General features: G+C 41.9%; 1 protein-coding gene across 1 annotated transcript in view; it reads left to right on the top strand.

Annotated features, from left to right (window-relative positions):
* Positions 1-20,831, top strand: part of Pcsk5 (proprotein convertase subtilisin/kexin type 5) — a 351,177-nt gene that overhangs the window by 201,454 nt on the left and 128,892 nt on the right. Inside the window, exons 12-17 of the mRNA XM_013018392.1 lie at positions 425-613; positions 8,811-8,947; positions 10,927-11,070; positions 16,844-16,949; positions 18,102-18,295; positions 20,118-20,202. Coding sequence (XP_012873846.1) covers positions 425-613; positions 8,811-8,947; positions 10,927-11,070; positions 16,844-16,949; positions 18,102-18,295; positions 20,118-20,202 — 855 coding nt within the window. The remainder of the gene's footprint in view (positions 1-424; positions 614-8,810; positions 8,948-10,926; positions 11,071-16,843; positions 16,950-18,101; positions 18,296-20,117; positions 20,203-20,831) is intronic.

Here is a 20,831-nt window from a genome sequence, read left to right as displayed (position 1 = left end):
CAGAACTGGAATCAGGTTGTGAGAACCCCCCCCCCCAAGCCTCCACTCTACCACAGCACAGTAGTTCTCCAAGTGTATTCCAGAGGTCAACAATGTCACTGTCACCTAGGAACGGATCAGAAACAAAAATGCTTGGTGTCTACTCCAGACCTACAGTCAGCCACTTAGATATCGGGGCTATTGGAAGTGATTCCTATGCTTATTCAGGTGTGATTCCCGCACCTCGACAGACAGAAGAACCTTACTCCCCCTTCTCCTTTCTCCCGGTCTAACCAGTGACGCAATCATTTGTTTGCTGGCAAGGTTGCCATTTAGTGTCCCATGACTAAGCTGCTTTGCTGGGGCACTTGTTCCAAGCCTCCAGGTTTGTTTGCCTGAGCTCTGCCATACAACGTCTTCCAACTCATTCCTCTCTGTCCGGCAGGACCATTCGCCCCAACAGCGCTGTCCGTTCCATCTACAAAGCCTCGGGCTGTTCCGACAACTCCAACCACCATGTCAACTACCTGGAACACGTAGTCGTACGCATTACCATCACCCACCCTCGAAGAGGAGATCTAGCCATCTACCTGACTTCTCCCTCCGGAACCAGATCGCAGCTTTTGGCCAACAGGTACAGCGATGGTTTCTGTCACAACAGCCCTGAGCTGTCTTTTAGGTCCTGCGTGCTTCTCTGGGGGTCATCTGAGGAGGATGGGAAGGTCACGATGTCGCCATCTAGAGGCTGGAGTGTGGCATCTCACAGTTGGGCAATAGAAGGATGCTGCAGAATGATTGACAACCACTTCAAGAGGCCAGGTGTGGCTGTTGGCGGTGGTCTCAGGGCTGCTCCCTTCAGTCTTCATTACCTAATGGATGCCAGCTTCTCCTATCTGTCCTTTCCCTCTTCTTATTCTCATACCTTTTGTCCACAGTAAAGTAATGATGGTATACAAGCTGGAATCTTGCCAAAAGAATAAGTCCAGAACATTCAGGCACGAGTTTCCTTTTGCTCCGTGCATGGGAGTTGTCAATGGGAACTGTCAGGTTGTCTTACAGAACTCATTCACATAATGCTTCGTGTGTGTGTGTGTGTGTGTGTGTGTGTGTGTGTGTGTGGTGTGTGTCAGTACTAGAGCTTGAACTCTGTGTTCCTCGATGCTGTCCCTCAGCTTTTTTACTCAAGGCAGACAATTTACCACTTGAGCCATAGCTCCACTTCCAGCCTTTGGTTGGTTAATTGAAGATAAGAGTCTCACATACATTCTGGCCTGGGCTGGCTTGGCACCATGATCCTCAAATCTCCACCTCCTGAGTAGCTGGGATTACAGATATAAGTGACAGGCACCTGGCCAGCTACTTTTTTTATAGTTCAAAACTTGACCCACTATATAAAAAAGTGGCAAAAATTAAGCCATAGCATCTCTAGGTGAGTGTTTAAAAGTACAGAGCTAGAAATATTCAGTGGGGTTGATTTCTGTGCTTAGAGACTTTCTGTATTCTTCTTATAAAACCAACATCTCCTCCTGGGCCTGGAAAAACTTGGGCTTCATACTTTATCTATGAAGTGCAGCTTCGCTAGAAATAAGTATGCAGGTGCAAGAAACATCAGTGTCTCTTGACATTGGATTCTTCTATTCCCTTTCCTGCTGTGGCCTGCCAGGTGACTGCCCTCACCTGCCTGTCACTTCTTTCCAGCAAGCAATTATATGATTTATGGAGGTCTTACCAACCATTGTTACCCAAGCAAGGGGAAACCTTTATTACTGTTTTTTAATCTCTAATATTATTCACCTTGTGTTGACTGGACAGACTGTCCTGATCAAACACTGAAAGATTCTAGATTTGCTTCACATACATGTGGCCATCATCCATGTTGTTGTTTGCTTGGGCAATTCAAGTGTCTTGGTCCTTCCTTCATCTTTCCTGCTTAGTTTAATTAGCTTCCTTCAAAATAATGTCAGTGGGAAAACTTGGGGGCAGAGGACCTACGGGTTCCAAAACATACATTTGCTGGATTGCAAGGTCACTGGCTCCAACCTCAAATGCATTCCTCTACACCTGACGTCGGCTTTGCAAATTACCTAATGCAAGGGTCTCTTGTGACCAGCATCAGAGATGAGAAAAAGGCACTTGGGATGCTCGGAAAGCAATGCATACAAGATTGACATCCATTTCCTTCATTAAAATTGCACCCAGTGCCCTGATCTACCACATCTTGCATTTTGTACATCTTCCATCTGAATCTTGAGAAGATGTAGCCATCGATAAAGAAGTAGTAAGAGTGGAAAGGGCTGAAGGTGCCAACAGGTAGAAAGGATGTTATGAATCTATTTGTCTAAAGCTCCCTGAATACACTACTCAGGACAGTTGATATATATAATGGGAAACAGCCGTACCAGTCCCCAAACCACCTACAGCCACTTTCTAGGGTGGCCTATTTCCTCTGTCTTACGGTACAGGTACTGGTAGCACCTCCTCTAACCCAGAAAACTAAAGGAAGACTATTTCTCTTTTTTTTATTATTGTTATTATAGAGGTGATGCACAGAGGGGGTTGCAGTTACATTAGCCAGCTAATGAGTACATTTCTTTTTGAAGTGTCACCTCTTCTCTCATATTCTCCCAGTTTTTCTCTCATAATCTTCCTCTCCCACAAAAGTATATAGTTCATTTGTCAACATAGAAGGGTTTTGTTATTTTTTGTTATTGTTGTTTTGATTTCATTTGCTTTTTGTTTTTGTTTTCTCCCTTGTGGCTGTTTTTGATATCTGTACCTTTTGTCTTGTATGTAAGTTTCTCTGCTTGGGGAGGGGAAGGGAGGAGCACAGAAAGGGAGGGGAACAAAGGGTGAACAATTGCAGCAGTGATACTCACTAGACACTATGTTGAAAGACTCTTTCTTTTGACTTTTTTCCCCCTTCCTACACATTCTGAGACATTCATTGTTTTAGAGACAAGTTCTGCCTGAAAACTAGGGGCCTAGACATCTGATATCTTCTCACCTTGACCCTGGTTCAAATACCAACCTGGATAGGAAGCTGAGATTTGGGAACACGAGAGAGACAGAGGATGAAGGAAGAGCTGAAATGCTCCTGGCATCCTTCATGTCCCTCTGCAAGGCAGTTATTCTCCTCAAGGAAAACATGACTAAAGTCATATTTTAGCAAGAATCAGTGAGTCATAGATCCTCTGCTGGACACTTGCCTTTTATGTCAAGGAACTGTAGATTGTTAATGAGCCATGGTGGAATTTGTCAGGAGGTCAGATGAATGCGAGTTCAAGGCCCACCTGGTCTGCACAGGGAGACTCACCTCTCAAAAGGCAAGCAAAGAACTTAAGCTACCTGAGCAAAGGCACAGAAAGCAAGGAGTGGAGTGAGAGTGTATGAATAATGAAAGACTAAACAAAGTCCACAGCAGGGCCAGTGTGACATGACAACGCATGTAGCTTTGTCATGGCTGAGTTAGCTGATTTCAGCTGTCCTACATCTATTGAAGACAGACTCCTTTTCTCCCAGACATTGAGTTCCCTATAGCCCATCTTTGCTAGCCTGGCAGAAGGGTGAAAACAAACAAACAAACAATGATTTTGAAGCAGCCTAGACACACCATGGATTAGTCAGTCCACTGAAGTATAGATGCATGGGAACCACTTGGCCTCCCAATCTGGGACTTTCTTTTTGGTTACGATTCCTGCGCCCTTCTTTTCCTGGGCTTTCCAATGAAGGTTTTTTCTCAGAACTGTTTCTGTCCTCCCCCACAATAGTACCTTTTCTGCAACCTTTTCGGTTGCATCTATGTGGGCCGTCTGGAGCCCCTTGGTGGCTCCCTGTCCTGGCTGATGGGCAAGTACCCGAGCTCCTGTGGAGAGCAGCTGCTTGGAAGAGAATGGTTTGCCCGAGCTGCAGGTGCGGAGCACTGGAAGGCTCTCGGCAGCATTCAGAACTCCAGTCCAACTTGAACTCCAGCCCCATTAGCTCAGCAGGAAGCTCCCCTGGCAAACCGTGTTGATAATTGAAGGGCTTGGAATTGTGGGTCAACAGATCAGTCCTAGGGTAGACAAATGGATACTAACTTCCCTCTCCTTTGTTCTTCTCTTGCCTGTCCCCATCCACCCTTTCAAGAATTCTTCTTGGCCTCTGTCCCTTCCCTAACAAAAAGCCAAACTGCCTATTCAGTTCAGTATACTGGGATGCAGTCTATGGAGGTCAGGTGTGTTGGGAGAAGCCACAGTGGCTGGGGTTTCTTTGAAAATGCTTTTAGGTAAGAGCGGTTTGTCTAATGGAAGGTTTTAAGGATGACAATCACATTCATTCTGCCAGAATAAAAGATTTTCTCACAAAAGCTTGTGCCCTCAGATTCTTCTTTCAACTGTATTTGTGAGCGTGACAAAGAACCGTGAGGCCCCTTCTCCACCCCATCAGCCACCTGAAAATGATTGCCACTCCCCCTCCTTGGGTTTTCGATTTAGCCCGGCTGTATTGGCTTTCTGTTCCAAATTTTAGCCTGGAACTGAAAGCTGAGACTTCGCCTTGCTTCCTAAATTTGATTACAGAAGACTATCTCTGCTTCTAATTATGGATTTAAGTAGAAAGGAGGTATGCTTTCTAGTCTGAAACAAAACAAAACAAAACATACATTTCTGTAGTTAGCTATGTTCAAAAATGCAGTGTGTATATTTCACTCCTTTTTGTTACACTGCAAAAATTGTTCAGTGACAACCCCATGGATCATTGTGAACACCTTTACAGCAGGATGCATCTGTGGCTCATCACGAGAAGTATACTTCCACACTAAAGGTTTCATATTCCAGGAAGGTGCTATGGTACAGCTGGATTCCCTCATTCAAAACCAACCTTTAGAGTTGGACAGAAGTGAATTTCCTCATTTATACAAGAGATGTAATGGTGTCTGCCTCAGAAGATTGTTAGTAAGCTATCTTAATCTTACAGTGAGAGCTTAGTTTATAAGTAAGTGGTATCCTATTTACATAGTGCTTATCAAAATCAGTGGTTCATCAAACCTAGGCCCCTCCCAAAGTTGCTGGTTCTATTAGTCTGGGGCAAGGCCCAAGGAATATCATTTCTAGTATGTTCCCAGGAAAGAATGAAGGTACCTGTCTCTTAACCATCCCTCAGTCTTAATTTAAAAGATCACATAGATCCACACTCAGGTGACTCACACCTAAAATCCCAGATACTCAGGAGGCTGAGGTCTAAGGATGATGGTTCAAAGCCAGCCCAGGCAGGAAAATCCCTGAGACTTATCTCCAATTAACCACCAGAATGCCAGAGCTCAAAGTAGAAGAGCACTAGCCTTGAGCAAATATCACTCAGGCCCTGAATTCAAGCCCCACCACTGACCAAAAATTAAACTCATTTAGCTTTTATACATATATTTTTATTATTTTTGTGTCATAAAAAGATCTGTGGGTAGTGTGTTGTTCAATGCTAAGCAAGTCATTTACAAAGGAGATGATAAGATAAAGCAGATTTTTAGATAAAAGCCATCTTCTCTAAGTTGGAATAAATCTTCCACCAGATTAAATGCTTCCATCATATTGTCTCCAAAGAGGATGTGGCTGGGAGGTTAGTGAATGACTTGATACTAATATGCATGTCATTCTTTTAGATTTTCCAAACCTCTAGAAACAGTACCTTTTTCTCAGCTTTTTTTTTTGTCAGTCATGGGGCTTAAACCCTGGACCTGAACGCTGTCCCTCAGCTCTTCAGCTCAAGGCTAGCACTCTACCACTTTGAGCCACAGTACCACTTCCAGTTTCCTGGTGGTTAATTGTAGATAACAGTCTCATGGACTTTCCTGCCTAGGCTGCCTTTGAACTGCAATCCTAAGATCTCAGCTTCCTGAGCAGCTAGGATTATAGGCGTGAGCCACCAGCACCCAGCTCTCAGCTTTTCTTAAACAAGCAAGTTAGATTAGGAGAAAGAGAACTGTTTGTGTTAAATACCTTATAATCAAAAGTAAAGCATCTAAATCTTACAGAAGTTAACTGTCTATACAGACATACACACAGAGAGAGAGACACACACATACACAATCTCAGTTACATTTGCCCCAAATGAGTGCTTTAATCATTCTATAAACAGTGTTTTAAATTATGATGAAGCTTTACAAAAGTACATAAAAATTAATAAGCTAAAGAGAAAACAGAAAAGAAAAATCTTCAAAGAATATTGGTCTAATGTTTACATCTGTAGTGATAAATACTGTTTGAGTAGCTGTGGGTGATTCTGAAGGTAAGATCCTTTTACAATTTTAGAAATAATTATAGGATAACACATGGCCGTCACTACTTACAAAATGCCTTGTTACTCAGTTTCTGTAACATCACTAAAAATGTTGTATCCTTGATACATTAGACTCTTTAAGTAGAAGGGAGGGACAAAAAGGCATACAGTAATTATATGAGTTATTTCCTGAGTTAATTCCTCAGAAAGCTGTACTACAGTTAATGGAAGTCTTCTTTTTTTAACCAGGGTTCATCTAAAGTAATTTATTGGAAAACCACTCATGGGAACAGAGCTGCGGGGCATAATTTTAACAACTGGCTGTATAACCTGTGCTACCGTGTAGATCATTTCACTGAGCATGTGAGTGTGAAGTCAGCATGGATGGGGCTGACTTTCACTGCCCCAGGAAACGTGGATACAGGCACAGAGGTCAGCCCTGGGGGCTTTCAGCGCACTGGCACTGTTGTTATTATGCTCACACACACAGTGTCAGGTCTGCCCCTGTCGCAAAGTATAGACCTTCAAACGGGGCCTTAGATTTTCTAGTTGAGGATAGCTACCGCATAGTAAGAATCTGCCTTAGCTCTCCGTGGTTCCATACGCTATTGTCATATTGGCAAATAGGTTCTTCACAATATCAAGCCACATTATCATCATCGTCATCACCATCATCGAGCGTTTATTATATGCAAAGAATGCAGTTGGTGTTTGCCACTAATGGGACTTGAATTCAAGGCTTGGCCACTGTCCCTTAGCTTTTTCGCTCAAGGCTGGCACTCTACCACTTGAGCCACACCTCTGCTTTCAACTTTTTGGCGGTTGATTAAGAATAAGAGTCTCACTCATAGAATATTCTTGCGCAGGCTGGCTTCGAACCAAAATCTTCAGATCTCAGCCTCTTGAGTAAGCTAGATTGCAGGCATGAGTGACCGGCACCTGGCAAGACGCAGCTTTGGTTTTCCTTTTACTGAAAGTACAAAATAATCAAAAGGATGAATAGAATCCTAGTGTGAAGTCTACCTACTTAAACCATCTCCATAGTTACCAAGGGTCATGTGAAACTGGGAACATGGACACAATCGCCCCTGTCATTTTTGTTCTCTGCATGCCTGTGAAATCAATGAACATTCCAGCTCTGTAAGGTGAAGAAAGCAGGGTGGGCCCAGACATAAACAAGGCCATTGATATTTGGGCTTTGAAATAGTTACTTGAATTGTAACTTACAGATATCTTTCTTTTTTCAAGTTTTTTTTTTTGGTACCCACTTTCTATTTAATTTTGTTGTTCCAAATGTGGCTTGAGACTGGTGGGTAGCGGCAAGGAATCGATTTCAAAGGTGGACAAGAAAGAGCAGAAAGAGAAAGATCTAGAGCCTACTAATTCAGCCCTCAAGTGACCCATGTGAAATTATAAGTTGGCCGCAGGGGTGGAAACAAGACTTGCCCCCCGTCTGATGCCAGCCACAGTCTCCTTTGTAGTTTTCAGATGTGAGGCAAGGCATCCAGTGTTCTGTCTGAACTGTTTGGGAATGCCTTTTAAGTTCAGCGCTCTTGGAGAGATATTGTATGTGACATGTTATTGCTCCAAATGCCACCGTGGTTTCAACAAATTAGAGTTCAAGGAAGAGCTGTGGAGCGGTTGGGAAAGGAGTTCTGAAGTGTTTTTCCTTCTGCATCCATTTCAATGTCAACAGACTTCCCTTCATAGTGTCCCCAGCAAAAAGGCCAGGCTAGCACAACTCCTCCTCCCCATCCCTGCTTTGTGTACCTTTGCCCAGTTTATGAACATCTCAGGTGCTACGCAAGGGATTGTGTGGGTGCATGTTGATTACATAACAACCCAGAAATTTCTTCTTAGCCCAAAAATGTGTCTTCCTAATTCTCTTGAGGATCAGTTACAGTACTCTGAGTGTGTGTGTGTGTGTGTGTGTGTGTGTGTGTGTGTGTGTGTGTGTTGGACCTTGAACATCGTGCTCTCACTTGGCTTTTTACTCAAGACAGGCATTCTACCCCTTAAGCCACACATCCAGCTTGCGGCATTTTGATCAAACATGGATAAAATCATTTTTAAGATCAGTTTTCTAATACGTTGTTTTAAGATTAAGTCTGTTTTTCAAATGTCTCCCCCTTTTTCTTCCCCAGGGGAAGATCTGCCTAGAAAATCACTCTTTAACCATTCGTGTATTCAGGCAGCCTACAATTAGAGCCAGGAGAGTGGCTGGAATATTCTCAGTAGCCATCAACATCCAGTAACTGGAGACCTTTGGTGCCCTCTCCACTGAAAACCAGCACCTGGACATAGTTGCTTCTAAGACAGGGCGAGAGCTATCTTTCCTGCCTAGTTTAATCTCTCATGGTGTCCTCCCTTACGAAGGAAGGTGCATTTGCCTGGCCAACCCTTACATAACACAATAACCTAGGACAAATGTGACATCCAGGATAAACACAAGCTCCAGTACACAACTGAATGTTGTGTACGAAAAAGATCTTTGAGCTTACCTTGAATGGTCTGTCCTCACTGGGTCTTAAAAGCATGACTGGAACCTAAGGATGTAACGGAATTTTCCTGGTCTTTTTCAGGTTATTTGATCATTCCATGGAAGGATTTAAAAACTGGGAGTTTATGACCATTCATTGCTGGGGAGAACGGGCTGCCGGTGACTGGGTCCTGGAAGTGTATGATACCCCCTCGCAGCTGAGGAATTTCAAGACCCCAGGTGAGAAATCCTTTTGCCCTTAATCCATTTATAGCGTAGACGAAAACAATGGAGTCTGTATTGTGTTCAAAGAGTATTTTACCGTTTTGTTCGTTTTGTGTTTCTAAGATGGAATACCCATCTTGGTATTTTATACGAAGGTCTATCAACTGACATAGTTTTATACCAAGGTCTAACTGACATAGTTCCGAGCACTCATGAACTCGATGCTAGCATCTGCCTCAGAGTGACAGAGAGCTTGTGTGGCAGAGACCGAGCATGTGGGACAGCCTTGCTTATAAGGAATTAATTCCCCCACTCACAAAAGCTCAGTCCCTGACCTCGTTATCTTCCAGTAGACCCAGCACACTACAGATAAAGTGTGCAACACATGAGCTACATCCCAACCAAAACAGCACTAGATACCAGCATCACCCTTCTTTATGCTATTTATTTCTTATACATCTTGATCCATCTGCACGTATTCTAGTTCTCAAAACTACATGGGCACTGGGTGCCAGTGTCTAAGCAAGGGGCTACTAGCTCATGCTGCCATCCTAGCTACTCGGGAAGCTGAGATCTGAGGACCACAGTTCAAAGCCACCCTAGACAGGAAAGTCTTTAAGACTCCTGTCTCCCATTAATCACCAAAAAGTAAAAGATGGAACTGTGGTTCAGAGAGGTAGAGTGCTAATCTTGAGCATAAAAGCTCAAGGAGAGCGCTCAGGCCTTGAGTTCAAGCATCAGGTCCAGGACCCAGTTTATCTGATTTGGGGAGAGGGAGGGGAAGCACAGGAATGGTAGGACAAAGGGTGAATCAACTCAACAGTGATATCCACTAGACACTGTGTTGGAAATACACTATACAACTTGGGAGGGTCAAAACTGGGAGAAAATAAGGGAGAGAGGGACACTGTTAAGAGAGAAATGTACTCATTTCCTGACGTATGCAAGTGTCACCTACCCCTCTGTACATCACCTTTACAACAGAATTTAAATAAAAAAGAACATTGGATACTAAAATATGAAATGCCATCTGAAAATTACATACCTGTAATTCCAGCTACTCAGAAGGCTGAGCTCTGAGGATCCCAGTTCAAAGCCAGCCCAGGCAGGAAAGTCAGTTAAGACTCGTATCTCCAATTAACCCCAGAAGTGTAGCTGTGGCTTAACGTGGTAGAGTAATAGCCTTGAGTGAAAAAGCTCAGAGACAGTGCCCAGACCCTGAATTCAAGCCCACAACTGACCAAAATAAAACCCATGGAAATTGAGATATTAACCACATCTTTGCTGGTAATCTCAAACTCAGCAGCTAAGTTCTTTCCCCATGTGACTCTCTGAAGCTTATTTGTGGCAACTGAAAAGAGAAATAGAAAATCCAGCCCTGGGTAGGAGATCCTGTTCTGTAGAGAGTGCTTGGCTCAGTATTTGAAAACTAACCAACCCGGTGATGGTGGCTCACGCCTGTAACCTTAGCTACTCAGGAGGCTGAGATCTGAGGATCACAGTTCAAAGCCAGCCCAGGCAGGAAAGCCCATGAGACTCTTATCTCCAATTAACCACCAGAAAACTGGAAGTAGTGCTGTGGCTCAAGTGGTAGAGTGCTAAGCATGAGCTGAAGAGCTGAGGGACAGTGCCCAGGCCCAGAGTTCAAGCCCCATGATTGACAATAAAAAAAAAAGTCAGGTATCAGTAGCTCATGTCCATATTCCTAGCTACTCAGGAGATTGAGATTGAGGATCATGTTTGAACCAGACTAGGCAGGAAAGTCCTAGAGAATCTTATTTCGAATTAACTATGTGTCCTATCTCCGTTCCCCCCTCCAAAAAAAAAAAAAAAAAACTTGAAAGTGGTGCTGTGGTTCAAGTGGTAGCGAGCATTAACCTTGAACAGAAAAACTCAGGGACAGCATACAAGCCCTGAGTTCAAGCCCCAGGACTGGCACACACACAAAAAAGTGAGTATTTGCTGAAGCTGTGCTTTCATTCTTACGTCTCCAGGTAAATTGAAAGAGTGGTCCTTGGTCCTGTATGGCACATCGGTGCAGCCGTACTCCCCCACCAACGAGTTTCCCAAAGTGGAGCGTTTCCGCTACAGCCGCGTGGAAGACCCCACGGACGACTATGGAACCGAGGATTACGCAGGTGAGCTGGCTTCCAAGGGGCCACTGCCAAGAAAATGTATGCATCACCTGTGCCGTGTGGCATCCTGTAAGACGATGTCATAAGACAGGATGCCACTATAAAACAGAATATACCAATACAATATAATAACCCATATTCTGATACAGTTTCTTCCATTTCCTGAAATATGTGTGTGTTTAGTGGCTTATTCAGACGATCATGTGTAGTGTACAAAGCTAATACTCTGTACTGTGGTTATACTGTGAGTTATTGTAGCCATAATCTGAGATGGGTAGTCTACACTGCTTTAAACAAGGTTCAGACAATAAACAATACTTATCCATGTTTTCTGCATCTTCAGCTATTCCTTTAGCACAGAGTTCTGGACTGAAGTTCTGGACATCATCCTAACCCTAACCCTCACCCTAACCCTATCCCAAACACTCACCCTAACCCTAACCCTCACCCTCACCCTAATCCTCACCCTAACCCTAACCCTAATCCTCACCCTCACCCTAACCCTCACCCTCACCCTAGCCCTCACCCTAACCTAACCCTAATCCTAACCCTCACCCTCACCCTCAGCCTCAGCCTAAACCTAACCTAACCTAAACCTAAATCTAGACATTTTTCACCTGTAATTTCTCACTTAAATACAACTCTCTTATACCCATTTTTACCTTCCAGGTGGCAATGATTCTCTTACCAGTTTGTAAGAATTGTCTGTGTTGCTGCCTTATACTCTTGTTTGCTGAAAACACATTCCCAGACATAATTGGTATTTTGTAATATTTTTAACCAGGAACAGTATGGCAGAATGTAGAGTGACATTTAAGATAAAACATTTGTAATTTTTGCAAATTGTACCCTTTATTATCAACTAAATAGTGACTTTTTTTGTTGTTCAGCCATTAACTCATCTAGAACTTATTTTATTTAGTTAAATTCGAAACTATTTTTAAACCTGTACTGATAGCTACTTGTATGGAGGTGTGTGTAATGATAGCTACTTGTGTGGAGGTGTGTGTGGAGTTTAAACCTCATCTCAACCAATGACTGGGCACAGTGCCTTACACCTGTTATCCCAGCAACCAGGGAAACAGTGCTGAGTGTCATGTCTTCCCCAGCACCATAGGAATATTGCAGTCTTGAGCGAATGGTGCATAAAAGACTGCTGCTTAGAAACCAGTCAGTAGAACAGGACTATGAACTCATGGCACAGTGTTGCCTAGCAAGCATCAACACCATGAGTTCAATTCCCAATGCAGCAAACAAACAAAAAACCTAGCCAGGAGCTGGTGGCTCACGCCTGTCATTCTAGCTACTCAGGAGGCTGAGATCTGAGGATGGCAGTTCAAAGCCAGCCTGGGCAAGAAAGTCTATGAGACTCTGATCTCCAATTCACCAGAGTAGAGCTGTGGCTCACAGTGGTAGAGCTCTAGCCTTGAGCAAAGAGGCTCAGGGACAGCCCAGGCCCTGAGTTTCAAGCCCCACAACTGACCAAAGGAAAACAAAAACCTATTTTAGCTATCTTCCAAATAGATTAAATCATTGATGGGCCAATTCTTTTTTTTTAAATCAAGTCTCTACCTTTTTTCACTCATCAGTGCAAAACTTCTCAGACTTATATAACTGATGCTATTTTATTTATATTTTCTCTCTCTCATTCTCTCTCTTTCATAGGGTCTTTGAGCATGCTAACTAGAAGCCCTATCAACATCTTGAGCCCTTATAATGTATGTTAATATTTGTAGAGCACACATGGAAATTTAATTTGAATTTACTTGCAGTCTAAGAGGAGGAATTTTTTTTTTTTACAATACCGAGTCTTTCCAGATAAAACATAAACCAGGTCTCATTATACTGAAATCTTTTAATTATGCCCATGCAATTTTCTTCATATTATTGTTATATTTTAGTCTTCTTGCTCTTATGATACAGAACATTTTATCTGATGTCTGGCCACAGTTCTTAATTCTTGTATTAATTTATTCATTTTGAAGTTGATTTGTGGGGTAGTGTAGGTTCTTTTTGGTATCAAATAACTTTTATTTACATAATTTATATCTATAGAATATAACTACTTTCTTTAGAACAAGAAAACTTACAAATGACAGATCTTGCTTCTTTGGTCAAAGATGCCTTCAAGCAAACTAATAGACATAGTCACTCCTATTTAATATGGTGGTAAACAGTAATACTAATCTTTACATCTGCTCATCAGTCGCTTACCAACAATTACAGACTTTTAAACCATCGTGTTAGTCACTTGCTAAGATTTGAATATTTAGGAGGAAAGGACAAGAAAAGATAAAGCCTTTAATTCTCTTTTAAGATTTTCTTTTAATTTGTATTGTTGGTGGGGGGAGGCAGGGGGCTTGAACTCAGGGCCTGTGCCCTGTCCCTGAGCTTTTTCACTCATGGCTAGTGCGCTACCACTTGGAGCCACAGCGCCACTTCCTTCTTTAAAGATTTCTAAAATAAATCGTTTACAACATCCTCTTGCATCAATCAGACTTAACAGATCTTTCTACCTGGCAAGATAAAGACACCGAGGAAGCTTCTCTTTCTTCTAAGATCTGTTTTGAGGATCTAACAGTAGGAAAAATCTGTTGACATAGTGACACTCCACACAATGAATAGCGCTGTATTCTTTATACAGTAAGCCATTACGTCTTCCAGAAAATTGGTTTAGTGTATATGAACAAGAGACAAATTTGAACCAAGCCAAGAAACAAATACAATAAAGGGCTAAATAATAGCTCAGTAATAGCAATGTGATATTCCAACTAACATTACTTATGTAACTAATCAGAACATGAAATTTTTTTAAATTTTACAAAAACAGGGTATTAAAGTAGCAGTGATTTACTATTATGATCTTTGTGACAAAGTCACGTGAGATCAATGTATATTTATAATTTCCACTTGGGTTTTTGTTTGCCCTTCATTAAAAAAAAAACAAATAAAACAAAACCCAAACACCATAAATTTCACTAGAAGCCAATCAATAAGAAGTGCTCTAATCCCAGATTTCAACACATTAACATCACTATCTGCAGATTGTGCATTTGTCGTTGTCATATTTCTCATTCCTTATCTTATTGTGCAGGCTACCATTTGCAATAGAATCAAGTGTTTCTGAGATATAATGAGTGTATAATAGTTAATGCATACAGCTTTGATAATAGAGAGTTATTTATAAATAGAAATATAATGTAGCTGTAGACAAGAAATATTTCATCCCTGCAGTTCTGGGAGTTTTGTCCACATACTAAGTTAAGTGTACCTCATTAATCACCTAAAAGAATATCTAAAATATTCATAAAGTTCCTTTTATTCTAAGCAGGTAGTATCCTAGAGTCAATTACATGCTTAATATGTGAAGTCTAACAGAGCTAAGCAGAGCAAGATTGTGTTAGATTTTGTTTTATCTTATTTGGCCTTGGGCTTATAGTATTACTATTTATGCTATAAATAGCAAGCTTTGTTAAAACAATATTTTGGTGCCCGTCCTGAGGCTTGAATTCAAGGCCTGGCTCTGCCCCTGAGCTGCTTTTTATTCAAGGCTAGTGCTCTACCATTTGAGCCACAGCTGCACTTGTGGCTTTTGGAGGGAAGGGTTGATAGTTTAATGGAAAGAAGAGTCTCACAGATTTTCCTGCTTAGGTTGGCTTTGAACCATAGACCTCAGATCTCAGATCTCAGGTTAGTGAGTTAGCGATCCATTTTCATTTTTTTCTGACCTGTAAATGGAGCACAATTCCATAACATTTAAGTCTGGTTGTACTCAAATTCTGCTAATGTTTTTAATTCAAATTTGGGTTAATATTGTGGCCATTGTGAACACAGTTGTACCTCTCTGTGGTTTTTCTGATTACATCTCTCAAACATTGATATTGGCTCTTAGGAGAGAACAAAGACAATTATTCCATGATTATCCTCTAACCTACTATGCTAGTCTGCATCTGGGACCGTTTAAGATTATAACTGAAATAGCAAAGCATGTGAACCTGCCATAGAGAATCTTTTGGGCACATACCAAAAAAATAAACGCTTTTAGGATTTTATTAAAGTCTAGAAGTCATCTGGTGAAAATTTCGGGCCACCCATGACTCCTCTCCTTTGCAGCTATGATTTTTACCATCATTTAGAAGCCAACCTGACTAGAGGCACAGATGGCATTATCATAACCAGATCCTAGACTGTTTCATTGAGTCCCAGGGACTATGAAATCCACAGCTGACTAAACTTAACCCTGTCGCCACACAGTGACCCTCTCACTGGTGTATGGTGATGGACAGCTAAACTGTAGTAATAATAATAACAATAGCAGTGAGGTTTAATTTGGAGATTAAGGCTGCTGGGGAAAATAGTAATAGAAATGAACAATAATGTCAAATGACTTGCAATTCATCAAACATGTATTTGAAGCCTGCAGCAATTCTCTAAGTCAGGTGACGAGTACAGTGCTTCTTGGTCAGTGTTTCTCCTTCCTCTCAAGTCTGCAGCATTTTTAAATGACATACATTTCTATTTAAATGAAGAGGTCATTTCAGGTGCATGGTTTGCTACCCCTAAACAAGATGTTTGTTGATCACAACTCTCCTAGGTCTATGGTAGTCAGCCAGCCACTGAAACTCTGGGAAAAATCAGTTTTTTCATCAGTAAAATGAGTGTTTGGTTTCCAGCCTTTTCCCCCCCCAAGTCATGTTAACATTCTACATTTTTGCAATTCAATAATTATAGCATATAGTTTCATAATGAGTAACAGATCATGTAAGTTTCAACAGTGAGGCCTTTTGATTAAAGCAAGAAGGATTCAAAACATTTCTGGTACTTTTAACTTGATATTTGCATGTTTCGTGTAATTATTTATTGATAGTTAAAATCATGAATTTTCAGTGGAGAAGAACAGGAAGATTATGAGATCAAATACACTAAAATATGAAGATGAAGGAAATGAAGTTTAAAAGATGCTTTAAGTAGCTATTAAATGCTATTAAACACCTTTTGATCAGTCATAAAATATTCCATCTCCTTGGTATTCTTTTTCCCTCCCTACAATCCATTCTCTCTACATATTCTAAAGAATATGTAGCCAGAGAAATTATGATCCTTTATTACAGGCCTAGAATTCCGTAAGCTAGCTTGCGTTTTTTTTTAAATTTATGTCATTTTCCTTTGCTGAGTTGCCCATTGGCCCTTAAATTGCGTGCAATTTTAAACCTATTATCTGTGCCTGAAATACTTGCTTTGTGATCCAAGACTAGATGCTGATAAGCCTGTATACCTGAAGCCATAATGAAGTTTCATGCTGGCCACGGTATTTCACAGGTCTTCAGTGGCTTGAATGACCTTGGAGGAGACAGGCGATCTTGTCCAGGTGTTACATAATAACTTTTTCTTTTCTTTTGTCAGCCACCTCTCGTTTTCCCATAACTCTCACATTTAATTCTTCTGCACATTATTTGCCATTGATGGCTTTTTCTATCTACTCCATTGGCATTGTCTAATTCTGAGCTAACTTGTTAGCTTTCCCAAGGGAGCCATATGGGTTTTGAAGACCTGGCCATGCCTAGAATTTACATGCTTGACACTCAAGCAATTGAGGTTTTTTTTAACCAGTAAAAATCAATAGTTCATATCTGGGCAGACAGCCACATATTTATTTCTCTGTGTAAAAAATATTTTTTTTCAGTGCATGAGGCGGGGAAACCCAAGTTCCAGGTAGAACTGGTGTGCTAGAGTCCTTCTGTTCCCCCTCAGTGTTACTCTGATGTCTTTTGGCAAGGTCCCTGTGACCCTGAGTGCAGTGGTGGGGTTGGCTGCGATGGACCTGGACCTGAGCACTGCAACGACTGCTTGCACTACTACTACAAGCTGAAAAACAACACCCGGTAAGACAGAGGCCCCGGCGGGTGCCCACAGTTGAGGCTGAAAGTTCCATGTTCGTTCCTTCCCACGGTTGGCCAGAACACCACCACACGTGCCCTCAGACAGCCGCAGTGTGCCCAGGTCTGCCGCCAGCCCCAGTACAGAATTACGGCTGCTGCGTAGCACGGCCCATCACCATGCACAAAATGCACACTTGGAAGGAGAATGAGGAGGGACCCGCTCTGCTCATGGCCTGATCTTCTCCACTCCATTGTTTTCTCTTTTATTTCTTAATTAGCAAATAAAATTATATATATTTAAATACATATTTAAGTATATCTTATACACATCTTTTTCATCATTATATATATATATATATTACATTAAATGTCATTATATAAATTAGGTATAAATCGTGAAAGACAACATGATGTTATAAAAGGGCCATCCATTATAATCCATTATAATCAAGCTCTTTAACATGTGCATTCTCTCACATCCTTATCATTTCAAACATTCAACAAGTCTACTCTTTTAGCTGTTATCATGAATGCAGTGTTTAAACTGTAGCCACCATGTTGTGCAACAGATCTCTTGAAGCTGATCCTCCTAACTGAAGTTCTTCTTTTTATCACGTTGGAATTTGATACTCTGGTTGTATTTTTCCCTTCAGGAAAAGGTCGGGACCTGGGCCAAATGGATGCTTTCACACATTTCCCCAACCTGCAGCAGGGCCGGTCTCTGTTCTTCCTTTTCTTTTCTGGGCCCTGGAGTCCACCTCAGGACCCAGAACTATGCGAATGTATGCCCAGTAGGGCCAGTCTGAGAACCAATGACTTCCCACTCAAGGATCATCCTCCCCACCTGTCCCCACCTGCCTCCTCTCCCATCAGGCCAAACAAAGCTCCCTCCAGGAAGAGGCAGCTCACCACCATTCCTTTTAAAGAGCTAGACCTTAACTAGGACTTGGTTAGGACCAAAATACTCATTACTTGGTAGACTAGGACTATGTAGTTGTGTTCCGCCCTCAGCAATTGAACGACTAGCATTTGGCCTTTTGGATTTAGCCTCAGCACCCTAGTTTAGACTTGATCTTGTCAGCTCTTCTGGAAGAGCTCTTCTGCGCTGAGTAGCAGGTAGCATACCCTTCTCAAATTTCATGTGCTCCAACACAGGATCTGTGTGTCCAGCTGCCCTTCTGGCCACTACCATGCGGACAAGAAGCGATGCCGGAAGTGTGCGCCCAACTGTGAGTCCTGCTTCGGCAGCCACGGTGATCAGTGTCTGTCCTGTAAATACGGATACTTCCTGAATGAAGAAATCAACAGCTGTGTCACTCACTGCCCTGACGGGTCGTATCAGGACACCAGTGAGTTCATTTCAAATATTTGCGTGTTAGAGAAGAGATGCGGGGGTTGCCCTTGAGTGACCTTGAGAGAGATCTAGCTGCTCAACGAAATGTGGGTGTTGCTTCATATCACACAAGATCTAAGCCCTTGTTTTTAAAAGACAGTTTAGATTCTTTACAGAAAACTGTCTGTTGCCAACTGCTTCTGAAGGTCCTCAAGATTGGCCCCAGAGTTAATGATTTTTTTTTCTTTTTTTAACTACAAGTACTCGCAGAACTTGGATATAGCCTGTCTTCTGTATTCAGAATTAGGATTTTTGAGAGCAAAATCAGCCTAGGGTAACTGGGAAACCTAGAAGAAACCAGCTGACCTTCTGAGAGTCCTCTTCTAGCACAGTCATGCAGGAGATTGAATTTGCCTGGCAACAGTCTCTGATAACCCCTGTGGTAGGTAATCTATTAGGGAGCCTCAGTATCCCTGCCTGCCCAGGGATATCATGTGTAGAAGCCAAATAGCTACCGTGTGTTTCGCACACATTTAACTTTCCATAATCCTAGAAGTAAAATAGGTATTTCCTCTAAAACATGTTCTTGTCCTCAGTTTGCACTGTAGAAGTACTCCCGCAATGCGCTACAGAAACAGGATGCGGAGAGCTTCTTCTGTGCCCTCCCCAAAGAGGCGCCATGTCGGCTTGGTATCAGAGTTCGCTTTTTGAGATATTTTTTAAATGTGACTTTCATGTAAATATAGTATGAACTTGGGTCAGATGTATACATACTGTTTTATTCAGGAACTTGTTACAAGACAATTGGGATCAAAGATGATCAGCCGCCAGCAAAGGCAAGAAAGAAATCCTTCTGTTGAATTGGAAGGAAAATTTACTAACTTCCTGCATAGGAAAGCCACTGTGTCTGGGAAGGGGGTCTTTTTTCCTATGGGGCAGAAATAATTACCACCATGCAAAAATTTGGATTCTCACCAATTGTAATTATTGAATAAACAAAGATACATCGCCCTAGAAAACTACATAGTCTTTAAACAGGAATATTAGTTCTCCAGTATAGGACTCAAATAGCTATAGATAATCTTGGGCTTTACATCTGAGTTCTCGATAATTGTTCTCCATATCAGCTTATCATGACTCTGAAATATCATGTGTCTACACAACCTCAGAAAAGCAAGAAACCTAAGCTTAAAGAAACAAGAGTTCTCTCAGAAAAAAAAAAAAAACACCAGACAAAATTTCTGAAATGGGTACCCCTACTTCTTAAAAACTGAAAGAAGTGAGTGAAATTCTCAGTGGGGCCATGGTGTAACTCACCTTGTAATTCCAGCCTTTGGAAGTTAAGAGATGAAGGTGGGAATAATTCCAAGTTTCAGACCTGTTTGAGCTATGTAGAAGAGAGAGAGAGGGGGAGAGATGCAATCCTGGAAGCCTACCATTTCCTTAGCACTGCTTTTGTAATCCTTACATAGTAGTGGTGCCCCAGCTCCGTAAGTTAGACTCTGAGTGTCAGGAAACCCTGCTTACTAAAGCACATGGGGAGAGGAACAAGCCAAGAAAGCATTCAACCAAGAACGAAGCAAGCTGTGGCCCTCTTGCCTGGAGGATGGCTGATAGCTATGTTGTTCTCAATGTAATAATTCATGTCTCTCTGTATGGATTGCTGAGCAATGATAACAGATAGTGATTCTGGGACTTCTACCAATTTTCTACTCAAGACCATGGGCCTCCTACCATATATTAGAAACATTAGAACTTCGCCACATGCTTTGATGGAATCCACTTGGCTGATTGTTTGTAATATTGTTTCCTTTGTGTTTATTTTTTTTTCCTAACAGAGAAAAATCTTTGCCGGAAATGCAGTGAAAATTGCAAGACATGCACTGAGTTTCATAATTGTACAGAATGCCGAGATGGATTCAGGTAAGAAAGGGGGGAAGTCCGTCAAGTGACAGAGCACAAGAAACAAACAAAATGGAAAACGGAAGGAAAAACAAGTAAATAAACAGACCTCTTACCTCTACCCGGTATGACAACCAATGAAGCACTTACCTGCTCTTCGCATGATCTCTACAGTTAGATTGGAGGATGGCAGGTCATCTTGGCTAAGGAAGGGTTATTAACTGAGGAAATTCTCTGGGGAAAAGATGCCTCAGATACATGTCAATGAAAGTGACCGCTCGACAGGCAGCCTTAGTGCTTGGTGACCTGTATTGTGCCAGTCAAGGATTGTTGTGCAGGTAATGCTAGTGAATGATATTTAATCCACCTGATTAATGCCTGGCATGGTAGAACATTCCCTTATCTTTACTAGTTCTCTGCACAAACCCAATCATTTGCTTATCTTAAGTGCCTCAGGCTTGGCTCCATTATACTGCAGTATGCACATAGATTTAACACCGGGGAGACATTTTCATGGAATAGATGACTTGCTCATTGCTGAAGCTGATATTTACTAGATTGTATGAGAGAATAATCTGAAGCTGAAATGAACTCAAAGTCTCTTGACTTCAGGAGAGAAGGTCAAGGCTGAGTGAGGCTTGTATTCTGAC

The sequence above is a fragment of the Dipodomys ordii genome, unplaced genomic scaffold (assembly GCF_000151885.1).
Source record: "Dipodomys ordii isolate 6190 unplaced genomic scaffold, Dord_2.0 Scaffold40, whole genome shotgun sequence".
In the NCBI taxonomy this organism is placed as follows: domain Eukaryota; kingdom Metazoa; phylum Chordata; class Mammalia; order Rodentia; family Heteromyidae; genus Dipodomys; species Dipodomys ordii.
Note: the sequence above shows the minus strand (reverse complement) of the source record. Positions and strands in the feature narration are given on the sequence as shown.